This window comes from Zonotrichia albicollis, chromosome 14 (genome assembly GCF_047830755.1).
Source record: "Zonotrichia albicollis isolate bZonAlb1 chromosome 14, bZonAlb1.hap1, whole genome shotgun sequence".
NCBI classification, from domain to species: Eukaryota; Metazoa; Chordata; class Aves; order Passeriformes; family Passerellidae; genus Zonotrichia; species Zonotrichia albicollis.
In genome coordinates, this window is record NC_133832.1 from 9,792,431 (window position 1) to 9,807,201 (window position 14,771).

Below are 14,771 nucleotides of genomic sequence, written 5' to 3' on the forward strand. Positions count from 1 at the left end.
GCAAATTTTCCCTTCCAGAGATCAAAACTCTGCTGTGGGAAGAGATTTAAAAGTAGTTGCTCAAACTGAGCCATATCCCATGGAGGCAGGGGAGAGTGGCTGTGTGCTGTGACTCTCCCTGTGCGGGACAGGCTGGCAGAACCGGGACCAGCAGCCCGAGGTGTCTGTGCTTGCACTGTGAGATGTTCAGGGCTGCTCGGGCTATGGGACACTGCACATCACCCTGCTGAGCCTGGAACCCACCCCAGCAAAGTGAGGGAAATGGATTTAAGACTGGTGGTATTTGGGTTGCTGGGTATTTCATGTCCGTAATTACTGATTTTTGTGACTGTACACACATCGCATATACACAAACTATACATATACAGACACACAGGTATGTGTGAGCATGTGTACTTGTTGGGTTTCCTGAGTAGGACGCCTCCGGTTACCACTGTCCCTTTCCAGACAGGCTGGTGCGGTGCGGGTGACCCTGGGGCTGTGCAGAAGCTCTCCAGAAGTGCCAGGATTTCAATGGGAACAGAGCCCCCAGTGCAGCAGTGAGGAGCCCGAATCTCTCCAGAAACGAGTCTCGGTTTAAAGCACAGAAAGGTGATGCGCACCTTGCTCGGCTCGCCTTCCCTTGGCGGAGCGCTGAGGAAGAGGAGCTCTCCCCGGCCACGGGCTCCCTCAGCACAGCCTCTCCCGGTGCCGGGGATGGCTCCGGTGCGCTCGGCCAGGGCTGCCCCGCACGGTCCCGCCCCGCCCCGCCCCGCCCGGCTCCCGCACCGCCGCGTTCCGGGGCTGGCGGCTCCTCCCGGCAGTGCGGTACCGAGCGGCCGCCATTGCATCACCGGCACCGCGCCGGCCGCGCCTGCAGCCCGCATCCCCATCCCGCATCCCATCCCGCATCCCATCCCGCATCCCCATCCCCATCACCCATCCCGCATCCCGGCTCCGGCTCGGGCGGGGAGCGCGGGGCTCGGCAGTTCCGCGGCTGCGGGCAGGGACTCGGGCCGGGCTCCAGCGCCGGTTCGGCGGCTCCGGCCCCCCCCGGGCCCGCGTAGGGCGCAGCGCGGAGGCGGCGGGGGCTCGGCGGGGCCCGGCGGGATGCGGCGGTGGTGACGGGCCCTCGGCAGCCGCGCAGGTCCCGCCATGGGCCCCGCCTGAGCGGCGCGGCCGCGGCCGGCCCCGGGCCCGGGCCGGGCATGGGCGGCGCGGCGGCGGCGGCGGCGGGCGGGCGCTGAGGGCCGGCGGCAGCATGGAGGCGATCTGGCTGTACCAGTTCCGCCTCATCGTCATCGGCGACTCCACCGTGGGCAAGTCCTGCCTCATCCGCCGCTTCACCGAGGGCCGCTTCGCCCAGATCTCCGACCCCACCGTGGGCGTGGATTTCTTCTCCAGGCTGGTGGAGATCGAGCCTGGCAAGAGGATCAAGCTGCAGATCTGGGACACGGCCGGGCAGGAGCGGTTCCGGTGAGACCCGCGGGGCCGGGGGATGCGGGCCGAGTGAGGCGTGTGGAAACCAGACAAAGAAGAGTCAAATTGGCACCTTTTGTGCCCCTCATTCTCCCCCGCATCCTTCCCCCCATCCCTGGGACCCGAGTCCGCCCCGGATGGCCGCAGGCAGGGATGCGGGATGTGCAGGGGTGCGGATGTGCTGGTGTGCGGGATATCCCGTGCAGGTGTGCGGATGTGCAGGGGTGCGGATGTGCAGGGGTGCGGGATGTGCAGGTGTGCGGATGTGCAGGGGTGCGGGATGTGCAGGTGCGGATGCCGAGGAGCGGCCCCGCTGCCGCTGGAAGGGATGCGAGGCCCGAGGCAGCGCTGGGTCCGCGCTTTGCCAGCCCGGAGCTGTCCTTGCATCGGCGGATGCTGCTGGCAGGGAGAGCAGAGCGCCTGCATCCCTGCTTCCCCCGGTGCGGAGGCAGGGCCGGGATGTTTCCCAGGCGAACACTACGGAACGCAGTGCAATACGCGTTTGGTGCTCTGCTGCGACAGCAGAGCTCAGCTCTCCTCCGTAGGACAGAGAAAGGTCGGGACAAACCTTTGGCTGTGGCTGTGCAGGATGACAGGTGCTTTCTGGAGAGTGCCAGCGCTGCATGGGCACAGACAATCTGGGAGCTTAAGCAACGATAACCAAGTCTGGATGAAGTAGAATAAAGGCAGCTTGTGGGATTGTGCCAAGTTTCCCACAGAACTGTGTGGGAAAAGCAGCAGCCCTGGCTGGAGAAGGCTCGGCCCCAGCCAAAGAGGGGCTCATTTTCACAGTGCTCATTTTGAGGGTGTGTGAGTGTACTCGCAGCTCCTGGCCTCCTGTTTGCTTGTCTGTGTTTTTCATGTGCCTTTAACGCTGATCCGCTCCTCCATCCTGCTCCCTTGGGATCACTTCCTGTGCTCCACATCTCTGTGCAGCATCACAGAGCTTCCACGTCTGTGCAGTAATGACTCGCCTGAGGAATGTTTTGGTTTCATTCAGATGAAAACTCCCCTACCCCACCCCTCTCAGCACCTTCCCTCGCATCTGTGGCACTGGCATCTGGCCCAGGATGTGCAGTAGTTATCCACTGACAGGATTTTCCTCTGCTGCCTTGATGCCTTGCAGGCAAGGAGCTGCTGCTTTATTCTGCTGAGAGAGGAGGTGCTTTAGCTTGCAGTTGCATCAGCTCCCAGCTTTGGCTCTCTGGCTGAGGTCTCTAGAAAACACCTGAGAGCTGTGCCCTGTTCTGCCGTTGCTGTGAGGAGCAAGAGCTCTCGGATGGCTCCAATTTCTTTTCCTTTGCACATCAGGAGCTCCAGAGCCCTGAGGCTGCTGGCCTTCGGTGCTGGGCTGACCCAGCCCTGCACTGGGGGTGTCAGCATGGTGAGCTGGTGACCTTCAGAGCAAGGGCAGCTGCACTGCTGCCCAGGGCAGCATCCTGCAAAGGCAGAAGGGTGCAAGGGGCAGGAGTAGTCAGTGACAGTAAAAAAACCCCACTGTGCAACTTTGAAATGCCCTTGCCAAAGTGCAGGCTTGAATTCTCAATGTGAAAAGCTGGAGCAAAGCCAGGGGCCTTTATGGTTCACTCTGAAATGTGGGGAAAAAATATAAGGTAAAATCTGGTTTTTATTTATTCCTTTCAAATTGCTCTTAGCCCTGTGTGACAAATTGTGCCCCATGAAGACAACTCCGGGGCTCCTTCTACAAGGAATGTTTCTTGGCCAGAGACAAGAATTAGCTGTTACTGGAATAAGCCAAAGCCCCTTGCACTTGTCATAGGCAAGGACCACAATGGAGCAGGTGCTCCCCAGAAACCTGAAACTTTTTTTGTCGTTTGTCAAGCACAGGGGGTTTTTGAAGAGGGGAATCTGTAAGAATGAGCTCCCCGTTATCAGATTTGAGCATTTCCCGTCTGATTTACATAGTTTCACAGCTGCCCCACGAGGACAAAACCACTGTAGTTATTTTGCAAACACCTTGGCATTCTCTGAGCAGCAGCTGTGTTACAGTTTTGCTCTTCCTGACCCCCTGTTGTGAGCTCTTTCACTCTCCATAAATTAGTAGCAATTTCTGTGCAGTCAAGGCTTAAATTGCAGTTAAACATGTGCCACTCTCTTTTGGCAGACCCGGCCCCAGCACATGCTGCCTGGGGCAGTGCTGAGGCTGCTTTGGAGCTGGAGAAGAGCAGGGTCCAATTCTTGCCAGATCCAGCAGGTTTTGCCCATCCCTCGTTGCTCAGATACTGCTGTTCCTTGTCAGAAACGTGATGTTGTGTAATGCTAGCAAAAGCAAAAGCCTGTCAGCCCTCTCTCCCTGGAGCTGTGTCCCACCACCTACAGAAGAGCTGTTTCCTCCCAGCCAGCAGCTCTGCCTTGGCTCAAAGGCGAATACTCAAACAAGCAGGCCCTGGCTGCAGGAGTCCCACCATGGGTACAGAGCATGGGACAGTTCCCCAACATTGTCTGTGTGTTAAAACTTGGCCAAAGTAGCTGCAAGTCCCTGCTCTGCCCTGCATCAGTGTGTGTGTGACAGGAGGACAGAAGGCAGAGACCTCAGAAGGGAATTGGGGAGGGATGTACAGCATGAAGGCAATAGGCTTTGCCTCCTGCAGATTGGTGAGGAAAACAGTTGTGGAAAAGGCTTTAAGAAAAGGCACTGAGACCTTCACCCGATTTTACCTTGAAGCAGCATTCAGCTTAGATCCCATCATGTCTTTCAGAAGTACCTGGGGCATTGTTGTTGCTGGCAGGAGGAGCCAGGGCTGATGGCACAGAACACAAGAGAGAAGCAGAAATGTCTGTGACAGTGTGGGGGTGAATTCAAAGTGCCAATGTCTGTTTGCAGCTGGCCAGATAGCAAAAGGCAGATCTAATTCCCTCAGTGCCAAATGTGCAGAGTGACTATTGTCCCTAAGCCAAACAGTTGGAGAGGAGAAATTATCCAAACATTGCCAACTATGGTTTTTCCTCTGCTTCTGGCTTTCTTCAGTTTTATCTGTGAATTTTCACCCATCACTATGTTTATTGATAAAACAATTCTTGAAAACTCTAGTTCATCCTTTCTTGGGGCAATTTTGACAGGTACCCACACTACAGGACCAAATGGCACCTAACAACCGTCTTGCGTAGCCAAAAAAAGATTGGATTGTCCTAAGGTAAAAATGCAGCAGTGCCTGTATTACTCCAGCAAGGAAAGTTCAGGCCTGAGTGTGAATTCCTCCAGGGTCTGAAATCGATCGTTGCTTCTGGATTTAGAGCAAATCCATGACTTGCAGAAACACCACTGTTCATCAGCTTCTTGGTTTCCCCTTGTGTAGCAGTCACTGAACTGTAGCTCTGCTTTAACCCCATGGCCTCAGCTTTGCTCCTTTGCCCTGAGTTTGCTGATTTCCTGTGCTGCTTCTGGCGGCCTTTGGCTGGCCTGGCCCACAGAAGAGCTGTGGGATATGTACTTCATTTTCCAGCCTGCAGTTCCATGGTCTTTTTGGTGACTATTTAATGTCAGTATTTGGCAGGAACGTGACCAGTGGTAGTGCAGGTTCTCCTTGGAAGCTCATGTATTATTTTGCTGTTTCTCAGTCAGTGCCACTAACAGTGCCCTGTCACTGCAATGTCACTTTAATCCAGTTGTGTAGAGGAGGAAGCTGTAGGGATGGGTGGATGTCTCTATCCCAGGGCTCTGGGTGTATGGAGGGGAGCTACAACCCCATGGTCAGCCTTTCCAGATCTCTGACCTCCTGCTTTTATGTGGCTGTCAGAGAGGGGGTGTTTGGTTCCAGTTGAATCCTCTAATTTGTCACAGTGCTTCTAAACCCGCGGGTTAGATGAGGTGTCCAAGGAACTGACGTGGTGGGGTGTGGGACTCAACAGCCAGGGACATACAGAAATCCATGAGAGAATAAAATGGTTGGGGGGGATTTTGAAGAGAGCCATAATCAGTGGGGCAGTTACCCAAGTGTGAAATCTTTAAGCCAAAATAACTTTTCCTTTTAAATGACAAGCTCTACAGAGCACAAGCTGGAAGTTCTAAGGTGTTGCCTGGATGGCCTTCTCTTGCCCTGTACTTGCAGAGTGGCAATGCTGCTTTCTTAGAGGACGTGTTCAGAGAGCTGTGAGCTAACTCTGCTGTGGCTCCTTGGCTTGCAGGTCCATCACCAGAGCCTACTACAGGAACTCGGTGGGAGGGCTGCTCCTCTTTGACATCACAAACCGCAGATCTTTCCAGAACGTGCACGAGTGGCTGGAGGAGACCAAGGTGCACGTGCAGCCCTACCAGATCGTGTTTGTGCTGGTGGGGCACAAGTGTGACCTGGACACGCAGCGGCAGGTGACGCGGCACGAGGCGGAGAAACTGGCTGCGGCCTACGGCATGAGGTACATCGAGACCTCGGCCCGCGACGCCATCAACGTGGAGAAGGCCTTCACCGACCTGACCCGGGACATCTACGAGCTGGTGAAAAGGGGGGACATTTCCATCCAGGAGGGATGGGAAGGGGTAAAGAGTGGCTTTGTCCCGAACGTAGTGCACTCCTCAGAAGAAGTGGTGAAATCAGATAGAAGGTGCTTGTGCTGAGCTCCTCTAGGGAGGCCGTGGTGATGGACTCTACTAACCAAACGTTCTTTACTAAGTGAACTCGGTGTGACAGAGGGGAGAGCCACGCTCCCGCTGTGAACAGCCTCCCACGTTGTTTTGGACACCAGGACAGACCCTGGAAAGAAATGTTCTGTTCCAAATAACCTTTCAGAACTGGGGGCTACAAACCTGAAGGAGAGTGAGTGAGGGTGCATGTGGATGTTGTAAGGAGACAGGAAGCAGAAATGAGGGGCTGCACAACACAGGAGAGGGTATGCAGAGCTGAATGGGCTGGTACATGCCAGGGTACTGTACATGTTCTCTTTTAAGTAAACCCATAGCTCCCTGCTGGCTTTTGGAGCCTCAGGATGGATACTCAGTCGCATGACAAACAGGCAGACAGAGAGAAAGCAGGAGGATGTTTTGGTTTGTGTCAGCTATTTCTTTCCAGGAAGGTCTAAAGGCAGCACAGGTACCATTTCCTCATAAGCTCAGTTCCACAGGAGAAGTTTACTGACATGGTATGCACACTTCTGAGTTTTCTTTCTTATGTTCTTGAACATAGTTTGATAGGAAAGAATATTTTGTAGGGTTTAAAGAGGTAAACAGTACTTATTTGATTGGTAATTAAAGTTTAAATTATTCCTCCCTTAACAGTGGTTTTTCTTGCTGTGCTGAACCAAGACTCTAAGTGGCAACTCTTGCTGCAGTAGAGATTATTCAATGAAATTTTTACTCATTTAGTGCCTGGGTGAGTACCTTGAAAGTACCCCAAGTTCAGGCTTTCCAGCAGAATTAAGTGATCAAGAGCATAAAGAGAGAACCATGTCCTCAGGTGTTATGTGTTAACACTGGGGTGTTGCAGCCAGGTGGGACACACCATTTCTGACTCAGTAACAGCACTGTGCTGACCTTACCAGCCAGGTCACAAGGAGGAATGGAAAGGAAGGAGGGAAAAAAGAAACCCAACAAAATAAAAAACTTGAAAAGCTTAACTCAGGTGCATCAGACATCCTAAAATGTGAGATTAGCTCTTAAAGAAGTTAAATAGCATTGAAAGCAACAGCTTCCATCAGTACTTTCTGCTGTTAAAATGTCATTTTCTGTCTTGGCCTCTGTGGAAGAGAACTAGCACTGGGAAGGTGGAACACACAGCAGGAGTGTCTGAGCAGGTGGGAAGGAAAGCCTCAAGACACACTCATGAGTAAAATTTGTTTTTCTCCATGTTTTAGTTCAACAAGAGTGGATCCATCTCAGGCTGGCCATCATGGGATGGCAGCCATGCCACAAAAGCTGTATGTAGGTGGATGTTTTCTGGGAATGCCATTCACCACTAAAAAGCTTTGCTTCTGCCAAATTTTAACCCAAGCTTTTGAAGTGCAATGGGGTGACTGTGCTCCTCTAGCAAATTAGGGAACTTGAGCCTATTGAAAGTGAGCAAACAAAACTATAGTGACTTTTTTTTTACTTGTGTTTGAAAGCTTTATACTGCAATGGGCAGGATGGGGGATTAGGTAAAAGCCACAGGAAGCATCTAGTGTTTATTTTTTGCCTCTGAGTAGAGAAAAAGAAAATATTTGTTCCAGCTTTTTAATCTACAGAAATACAGCTGTTGATTGCTGTTGAGTTTGGACTGTTTCTCCTTCTGAACCTGTCCTCACAGTTTGCAGCAGCACATGGGCAGCTCTGTATTAAGAAAAAAACTGTGGTTTCCATATTGAAGCTGTAAAAAACCCAAACCCACAGCAAGCCCAGACCAGCAACCCAAACCCTGAACACTTTTGCTTTTGGTGTTCTAGGAACAATTTCAGTTCCTGGGCTCTGCAGGGGAGCAGCAGAGCTGCACCTGCTGGGAGGGCACAGGGAGCAAATGCCAGGAGGGGGTGGCAGTGCCTGGTGCTCCTTGGTGAGCTTGGAATAGGCTGTGAGGGCATCCAACAGCTCCTGCTCAAGGGCACTGAGTGCCAGGCACTTGTGCTTGAGTTGAGTGCCCTGAAGATGAAAAAGAAAAAAAGAAAAGCATGCCCTTGACAAAATCTGTTTCTGGGTGAGCAAAGGTGGGTGCAGGGAGCACCCCTGAACTGGGCAGATGCCAGGGCAGAGTGAGGGGTTTGCTCAGAGCAGCCCAGTCTGTTGCACTGCACAAAAGCAGGGACAGACAGTACCAAAGGGTAAGTTTCTTTGTTCCCTGGATGGAAAGTCCACCTAGCAGCTGCTTCAGCTTTTCAGGGGCCAGCTGGACACTGGCTGTGTCTGGGGGTGTCTGGCTGAGCCCCCAAGGGCACAGAGCCAGGGTGTGACAGGAGGGGCAGTGAGGAGTTGGATCAGACATTTTAGCAATAGTCAAATTCTGTAATTCCCTGTGTGAGAGCCTGGCCAGAAGGGAAAGATCACTTTTCATGAGACAGACAATATTCTATTTAATGGGTTTTGGACATTCCCCATTACTGTTCCCAGGGAGAAATTCCAGAAAGCCTAAGCCAGTAAGTGCATTCTGGCCTTCAGAGTAATCTTCAATTTAAATACAGAAGTGTTGTAATTCTAAAGAGGAACAGTACAGAAGAAAATGTACATGGTCTTAACTATTTAGAGTTAATAAATTGTTATATTAAATGATAGAGAAATCATTATCTACATCTTTTTCTAATTCCTTGCATTTTCTAGACAGCTTATTAAAATATAGGAAATGTAGATTCATCTGTACAAAATTTGGAATGTTTTTTCTAAGATGAAGAACTTATTGGATATGCTAAGAATTCTTTTCTAACAACTGGTTTTAATGCTTTGACTTAGAGGGACTTTGAGAAATCAGAAGGTGATACCTCTCACAGGCTAAAGGTCAGGAGCTCTTATACTCTAGGACAAAAAGAGAAAAAAAAAAAGCAAAAGCTAACTTTCTGTGGTCTCTACCACATGTTAAAAACAATCTGCATGTTAAACTGAACTTGCTCAGAACCTCCAGAATAAAAGCATACTTTACACTGTCCTCGCTTTGTTATGCACTGTAACGAAATGTGAAAATAATGCTGTATTTAGCTGTCTGTATGTGACTGAAAATATGCTTGTATTTAGCAAAATGCTTACTACGTGATAATGTGAAATTCAAAACTTGTAAAGAAACTTTGGTGGTTTTATTTTTTTCCCTTTCCCCCTGCCCATTCTCTCTTAGTGTTCCCTGCTCCCTGTCCCTGCTCTGTATTCCAGCCAGGGCTGGATCCACCATTCCCAGCACTGCCTCACTCTGTCCTCTCCTTGCTGAGAAAAGCCAGGCCAGCTCCTCTGGGAGAACACCACCCCTGCTCCCAGCAGTTGCACCCACCACAGCCTTGGCCCCTCCAGGAGGCCTCTGCAGGTCTGGTGGCACCAGCAAAGGGCAGAGCAGACCCAGGCAAGGATTAGCCATGGAGCTCATCTGGGAGTTCTGGGGTTTTTTATTTACCTCAGATCAAATACACACAAAAACACCAAACCCCGAGTTATGATGGCCACAGCCACATCCCATTGCCCAGGAACAGAGCCCTTTGAACACAAGAGCCATGTCAGCTCCAAGCTGCCACCCTGTCCCCTCTGACACGAGGCAGCAGCTTCCTGGCAGTGGCACACAGCTGATTTTGCTCGGTTCTGCTTTTGCTGTGCAAAAGTGCTTAACTGGTCATTTTGTTGTGCACAACAAAGGCAATTGCTGCCTTAGGACCAGCCAGGGGTGGGGGGGAGGAGCACAGCCTGTTGGGATCTCATTAATCCAAACTGAAGAAAAAGCTGTGAGAGAAATCAGGCTGTGTGTGCAGCTGCCTTTCCATCCTTGCTGATGCTAGAAAAGGGAAATGGAGAGCAGCAGCCTGAGCAGTGCCACATCCTGCTGCTGTGCAGACACCTGTTGGAGAGCACAGCAGGGCTCCAGGTTCCTCTGCTGCAGCCACAGCCACTGAAACAGCAGCATCACCCTGGGGAAGGAAGAGGTGAGCCCAGGCACTGCTGAGCAGGGTTTACCTGCTCTCTGCCCTTCCCTGCAGCTCACTCTGTGACAGGCACAGTGCTGGTGAATCACTTGCTCTCAGCCACCAATTCAGATGTGCTGACTCACAGTCCCCCTTTCATTCACACCAGCATCCAGCAGCCACACTTTTCACGTCTGCTGCTTCCACGGAATTTTTCACTCCCCCACGCCCAGTTAAGGGAGGGAAACATTATAGAAGATCACACATCACATTCATGACTTTCACACAAAGAAAAATGCACAAAAACAGCTGTTTGCCACAACTGTTTAGTTTTACTATTTTAATATCATGAAATAAAAGTACAAAAAATTTACAGGTGTATTGTTTCTTACATGAAGATTGAACAGTTAACATTTGCATTTATTTTGCAGTGAAACCTGTACTCTCAGTCACAGAATGTGATTATTAGCCACTGACATCACCACTGAGCATTTCATTTTAGAAAGAAACTGCAAAGGTAAGAGGCAACAATCTCGCAAGGCTTGGTAAGGACCAGAAAATACTCCAGCTGTACCAGCAGAGGTCATGCTCCAGTCAGCCTTCCCGACCCAAGGCAGGTTTCCCACCTGGCAGCCTGAGTTCAGACATCTGAACTGGACACCTGGGCCAAGGGCTGGGAATGGGAGGCTCTCACAAGCTGGGGGCTCTTGGGTCACTATTCAGTGCCTTTCCTGAAATAACCAACGGGGACACAGGTATGGAAAAGAAGGGGTGAGGCCTGCAGGCCTGCCATGCCCTGAGCTGCTCACTCCCTTCCCACTGCTCTGGGGACAGTCACAAACTGCTGCCTGTGAGGTGCTGACAGCTAACCCAGCTCACCCAGAGCTACCACGAGTTTATCCAAAGAGGATACCCAGGAATGCCTGCAGGCTGGTGCTGCCATGAACTGACTGAATAAACCCCAAGATTCCACTCTATTTTTGTTGTTTCTTAGATCATTGCAGCTGCACATCTTCCCAGCCCAAGTCAAAGTTAACTCCATCAGCTGTACAGAGATGAGAAAGAAAAACCCTGCATTGCTTTAGCCTGTGAACATGTCAGGCTCCATTGCATACATGCCCCTCAGCTTTTCAGACAGGCTTTCAGGGAGAAATTTATTTATGATGGACTGGTCTGATCAAAATACATCCTTTGCTGGACTGTGTGGTGCCTTTTCAAAGAATTCATTTCATGAAGCATGCATGAAACCAAATTTTGAGTTTACAAATAAATAAAATGGTGCTCACCATTAGTTTTTATATATTTTACCATTTACTGAAATGCTGAAAGTAACTCAGTCCTGAATGAGGTTTGGGGGCGTTTAAATAAAAAATGCTTGGAAATTGAAACCACATTTAAAATTGAAAAAACTATGCTTTGTTTTTGGATGGGTCCTGCTTGTTTCTTCTCTTTACATCCCAATTATAAACTCTAGCCATATCTGAGGGTGTGGAATTAAGGAAACAGCTCATGCTATCAGAAAAGAGAAAAAAAAGATTTTTAAAAAAGGAGAAAGAGAAGTTTACAGAGCTGGCCTGTAGTTACAACAGTCAGTACAGAAACCATTTCATCAAAGGGCTGACCTGGTGCAGAGCTTCAGCTCTCCAGAACACTGGTAACTGTTGGTAACTGCAGTATTTAGATCATTACTTAAAAAACCTCCAAAAAGATATTGCAGAGAAACACAATTTTAGTTTTGCCTAACTCTTTGCTGATTTCAAGCTGCCCACATCAGTATTTGCCTCTTTCAGGCATCCCAAACTCCTGCTGCACTAAGACAGCTCAAGTATCAACCTGAAAGAACAAGCAGTTGTGCCTTCATTAAACTAAATCTCATGTTTCAGTTAATAGCTACACTCATTAAAATAGTTTTTAGCTAGAAAGTATAAAAAACAACCCCACATACTCAGGAGGTGGTTCATGACAGTATAAAGAAATTTTACAAACACTGAGCACAGCCCAAGCCAGTCCCTTGCTTGCTGCAGCAGGGTTGTGCTGTTGGAGGCAGCTGGAAAGGCTGTGATGGGCAGCAAAGAACATTCATGTGCTCTAGAGGAAGGGTCCCTGTGGTGACCCTGTGGCTTTAAGGTGGTCACTGGGCATCAACCCAACCTTCCAGCTCACTCTGCAGCCAGTCTGGGTGGCAAGCACTGCACCAGATTTCATGAGGACATACACACAGGTTTTGCTACCCCTCACACACCAACCTCCAACTTAGCCCTGCCAACACAATATTCCATCACATTGCTGGGACAGTAAAGTCCACAGGTGCTACAGAATTTTGAGGCAGCCAGTCTAAGATAAAAACACATCAGAAAGTTGCTTGTTACCTGGATGTTGGCTTTCAGACACATCTCCTCCCCCCCATGAATGAAAAGGATACTGACTTCTGTAGTGGTGAACTGATCTCTGAGAAAATCCAGGTCTTCCTCTAGAAGATCGAGGTTTTTTGTGGCTGTTGACAAATTCTTCTCTAACAGAGCCTGAGCTTCATCAATATCATATTCAAGCATCACATTGGCCTGAAAAAGAAAGATTGATAAAAGCTTTTCATCTTGCACTGTAAGGACTAAGCCCCACCAAGTGTATTTTAGGCTGCTGTTCAAAACTAATCCTGTTTAACAGACTGTCCTGACAGGCCAAGCAAGATTCAGGACAGGCAATGCCCAAATCCACTTGAGGCCTCCACCCCTTCAGTAACTGAGTAATAAATCTCTCTAGTGGTTTAAAGTTAAGCTCTCTTCCTATAGCTAAGCAAGAAGGGATTTCTTCCCCTGTGGATCCCATTCAGCCTTTCAGGTATTAGCATCTCATCCTCACTGTGTTTGAAAAGTGAGACCTTACATTTCTTAGCAGCACCTTTCAGGTGCCACAAAACGCAAGAAAAAGTTTTTGTTGGATTCAAGATAAACCTCAGGCTCTGTGTGGATCTCTGACAAACAGCTGGCACTGTCAGTAACAACAGCTACTACAGATATTAGAGATACAACAGGTATGAAAGTCCTCTCTGATGCTGTGGTGATGGCTTTTAATCCACACATGGTTGTTTAAGAAGCTACCACAGATAAAATGAGATAAAAGAGCAGTGTCAGGTGAAAATGCACCAGTGAAGCTTTGTCCTCTTCAAGAACTGTGCCCTGAATGGAGGCACAGCCTGTGACTGACAGGACCCACAGAAGGCTGCACTGAGCTGCCAGAGCTGGATAAGCTGCTCTCCAAAGCAAGTGGAGGACAGAGATCCCCAGGAACAGTGACACACACACAGCCCAACACAGAGTGCAGGCAACAAGCAGGAGAAAGGCAGAAGGCCAAGAACAACTAAATAAAATTGATTGTGTGTGGCATTTCATTACAGCTTTTCAGTGTGAACTGTCAATAAGATGAACCTTCTCTGATGTTCTGTTAGAAAATAAACCTGGGATGTTCCATGACAATCAGTGTTTATGAATTCTGAAGACTCCTAATAGTAACAGCTATCAGAATTTTTTTTTCCTTTTATGATAGAAGTGGGGAAGGTTGGGAGCAACTGGACAGTTAGTCTGGATGGTTGATGTGTCCACAGTGCTTCTGTCCTAACCAAGAGGTTTTGTTTGGCAGCCAACTCTGGGATTTAGGAACATCCATGATTTAAAAGTCTCAAAATAAGCATCAGCAGGTTAATCTCCACATATAATGAAGCCTCTAAACACAAAATGATCCAACCTTAGTGCTTAAGTACTTAGGAATCTGGGTTGTGAATGCTGATCCCAGCAGGCTTTAGTGCAAAGTCCTCTCTAAATGCTGGCAGATACCTGTGAGCAACAGAAATCCCACCTTTCCCTACAAAGGTGCATGAAAAGGGAAAGCAAGCTGCTGAATACAAATTACACAGAGAAGATGGGAAGCTATTTGCCAAACTAAGTTGTTCTGTTGGGCACATTCCCATGTCAGGCAATGTCATTAATTTGAACGAAAAAGTGACAGAAATGGTAAGGGAAACACAAACAAGGTTTTGGAAACACCAATCCAGCAAAAAGACAATTTTCTGAAGTCATACTGTTCAGGAACCAAACAGAATGGAACAAAAAATCTTCATTAACACACTGAAGTTGCCTGGTTAGATGTGCTCTGCTGCCAGGACACAGCACCACCATGCACCCACCAACAGAACTGTGCCCACTACAACCAGGGCAGACTTTTATAAGTTATTGAAACAGTTTCAGAGAAAGCTCCATTTTACTTACCCCCAACCACAAACAAACTTTATCTGTAGGAGGAACTGAAGCTTTGCAGTAGAGATTATCTGCCAATAAAAATCTGGTTTCCATTGGATGTGTGGAATCCTTAAACAAATAATAAAATTTACAATTGTTAGTTTCACTGGAAATATGTTAAAGACATAAAACTTAAAATAAAGAGCACACTTTTCTGCTTTCTGCCACTGATACAGTATTAACTTGTGTGGAATTCTACATAACTTTACTTCAACACTAAAGTTAGAGCTCCAAGAATAATGCATTTTTTAAAGATATATTTAAAAACAATACAGAAATCTCTATAAAGAATGGAGATGAAGTCAAAGCTTAGCTGCAATCTATACACTATTAAAAATGAAGTTTGCATTACAAACATTAACTGGTTTTGAACTAGCTTTCAAAAAGTACTACATACCTTTAAAAATAATTCTGTTATTTATAAAGGCATATTAAGTGTGCTCTCCAAAACATTTCTTGCAATGTGTTCTGTTAGGGTGGAAAGGTAGTTAGCTTTTCTCATACTCATTA

At 48.7% G+C, this 14,771-nt stretch overlaps 2 protein-coding genes and 1 long non-coding RNA gene across 4 annotated transcripts in view; 2 read left to right on the plus strand and 1 right to left on the minus strand.

The window, feature by feature from the left end:
• Window positions 1-743: 743 nt before the first annotated feature.
• On the plus strand, window positions 744-8,957 carry RAB39B (RAB39B, member RAS oncogene family). Its single transcript, XM_005484465.4, has 2 exons — window positions 744-1,455; window positions 5,605-8,957. Exons 1-2 carry the CDS (start codon window positions 1,241-1,243, stop codon window positions 6,029-6,031), a joined length of 642 nt encoding a protein of 213 aa, XP_005484522.1. The 5' UTR covers window positions 744-1,240; the 3' UTR covers window positions 6,032-8,957.
• On the plus strand, window positions 1,462-1,815 carry LOC141730862 (uncharacterized). The gene is made up of 2 exons (XR_012582697.1): window positions 1,462-1,713; window positions 1,747-1,815. It is a non-coding gene; the product is annotated as an uncharacterized LOC141730862 (long non-coding RNA).
• The window catches only part of VBP1 (VHL binding protein 1), a 40,995-nt gene continuing 34,989 nt past the window's right edge, over window positions 8,766-14,771 (minus strand). For both annotated transcript variants that reach the window (XM_014265261.3, XM_005484464.4), the window contains 3 exons: window positions 14,232-14,330; window positions 12,392-12,530; window positions 8,766-11,449 (listed from right to left, as the gene is read on the minus strand). In XM_014265261.3, the coding sequence (XP_014120736.2) occupies window positions 11,379-11,449; window positions 12,392-12,530; window positions 14,232-14,330 (309 nt within the window). In that variant the 3' untranslated portion in view covers window positions 8,766-11,378. The remainder of the gene's footprint in view (window positions 11,450-12,391; window positions 12,531-14,231; window positions 14,331-14,771) is intronic.

Bases quoted from the DNA above. Each gene is read 5' to 3' on its own strand.
- RAB39B (XM_005484465.4), top strand. From the start codon at position 1,241: ATGGAGGCGATCTGGCTGTACCAGTTCCGCCTCATCGTCATCGGCGAC. The intron at 1,456-5,604 runs GTGAGACCCGCG...CTTGGCTTGCAG, and splicing joins GCCGGGCAGGAGCGGTTCCG to GTCCATCACCAGAGCCTACT.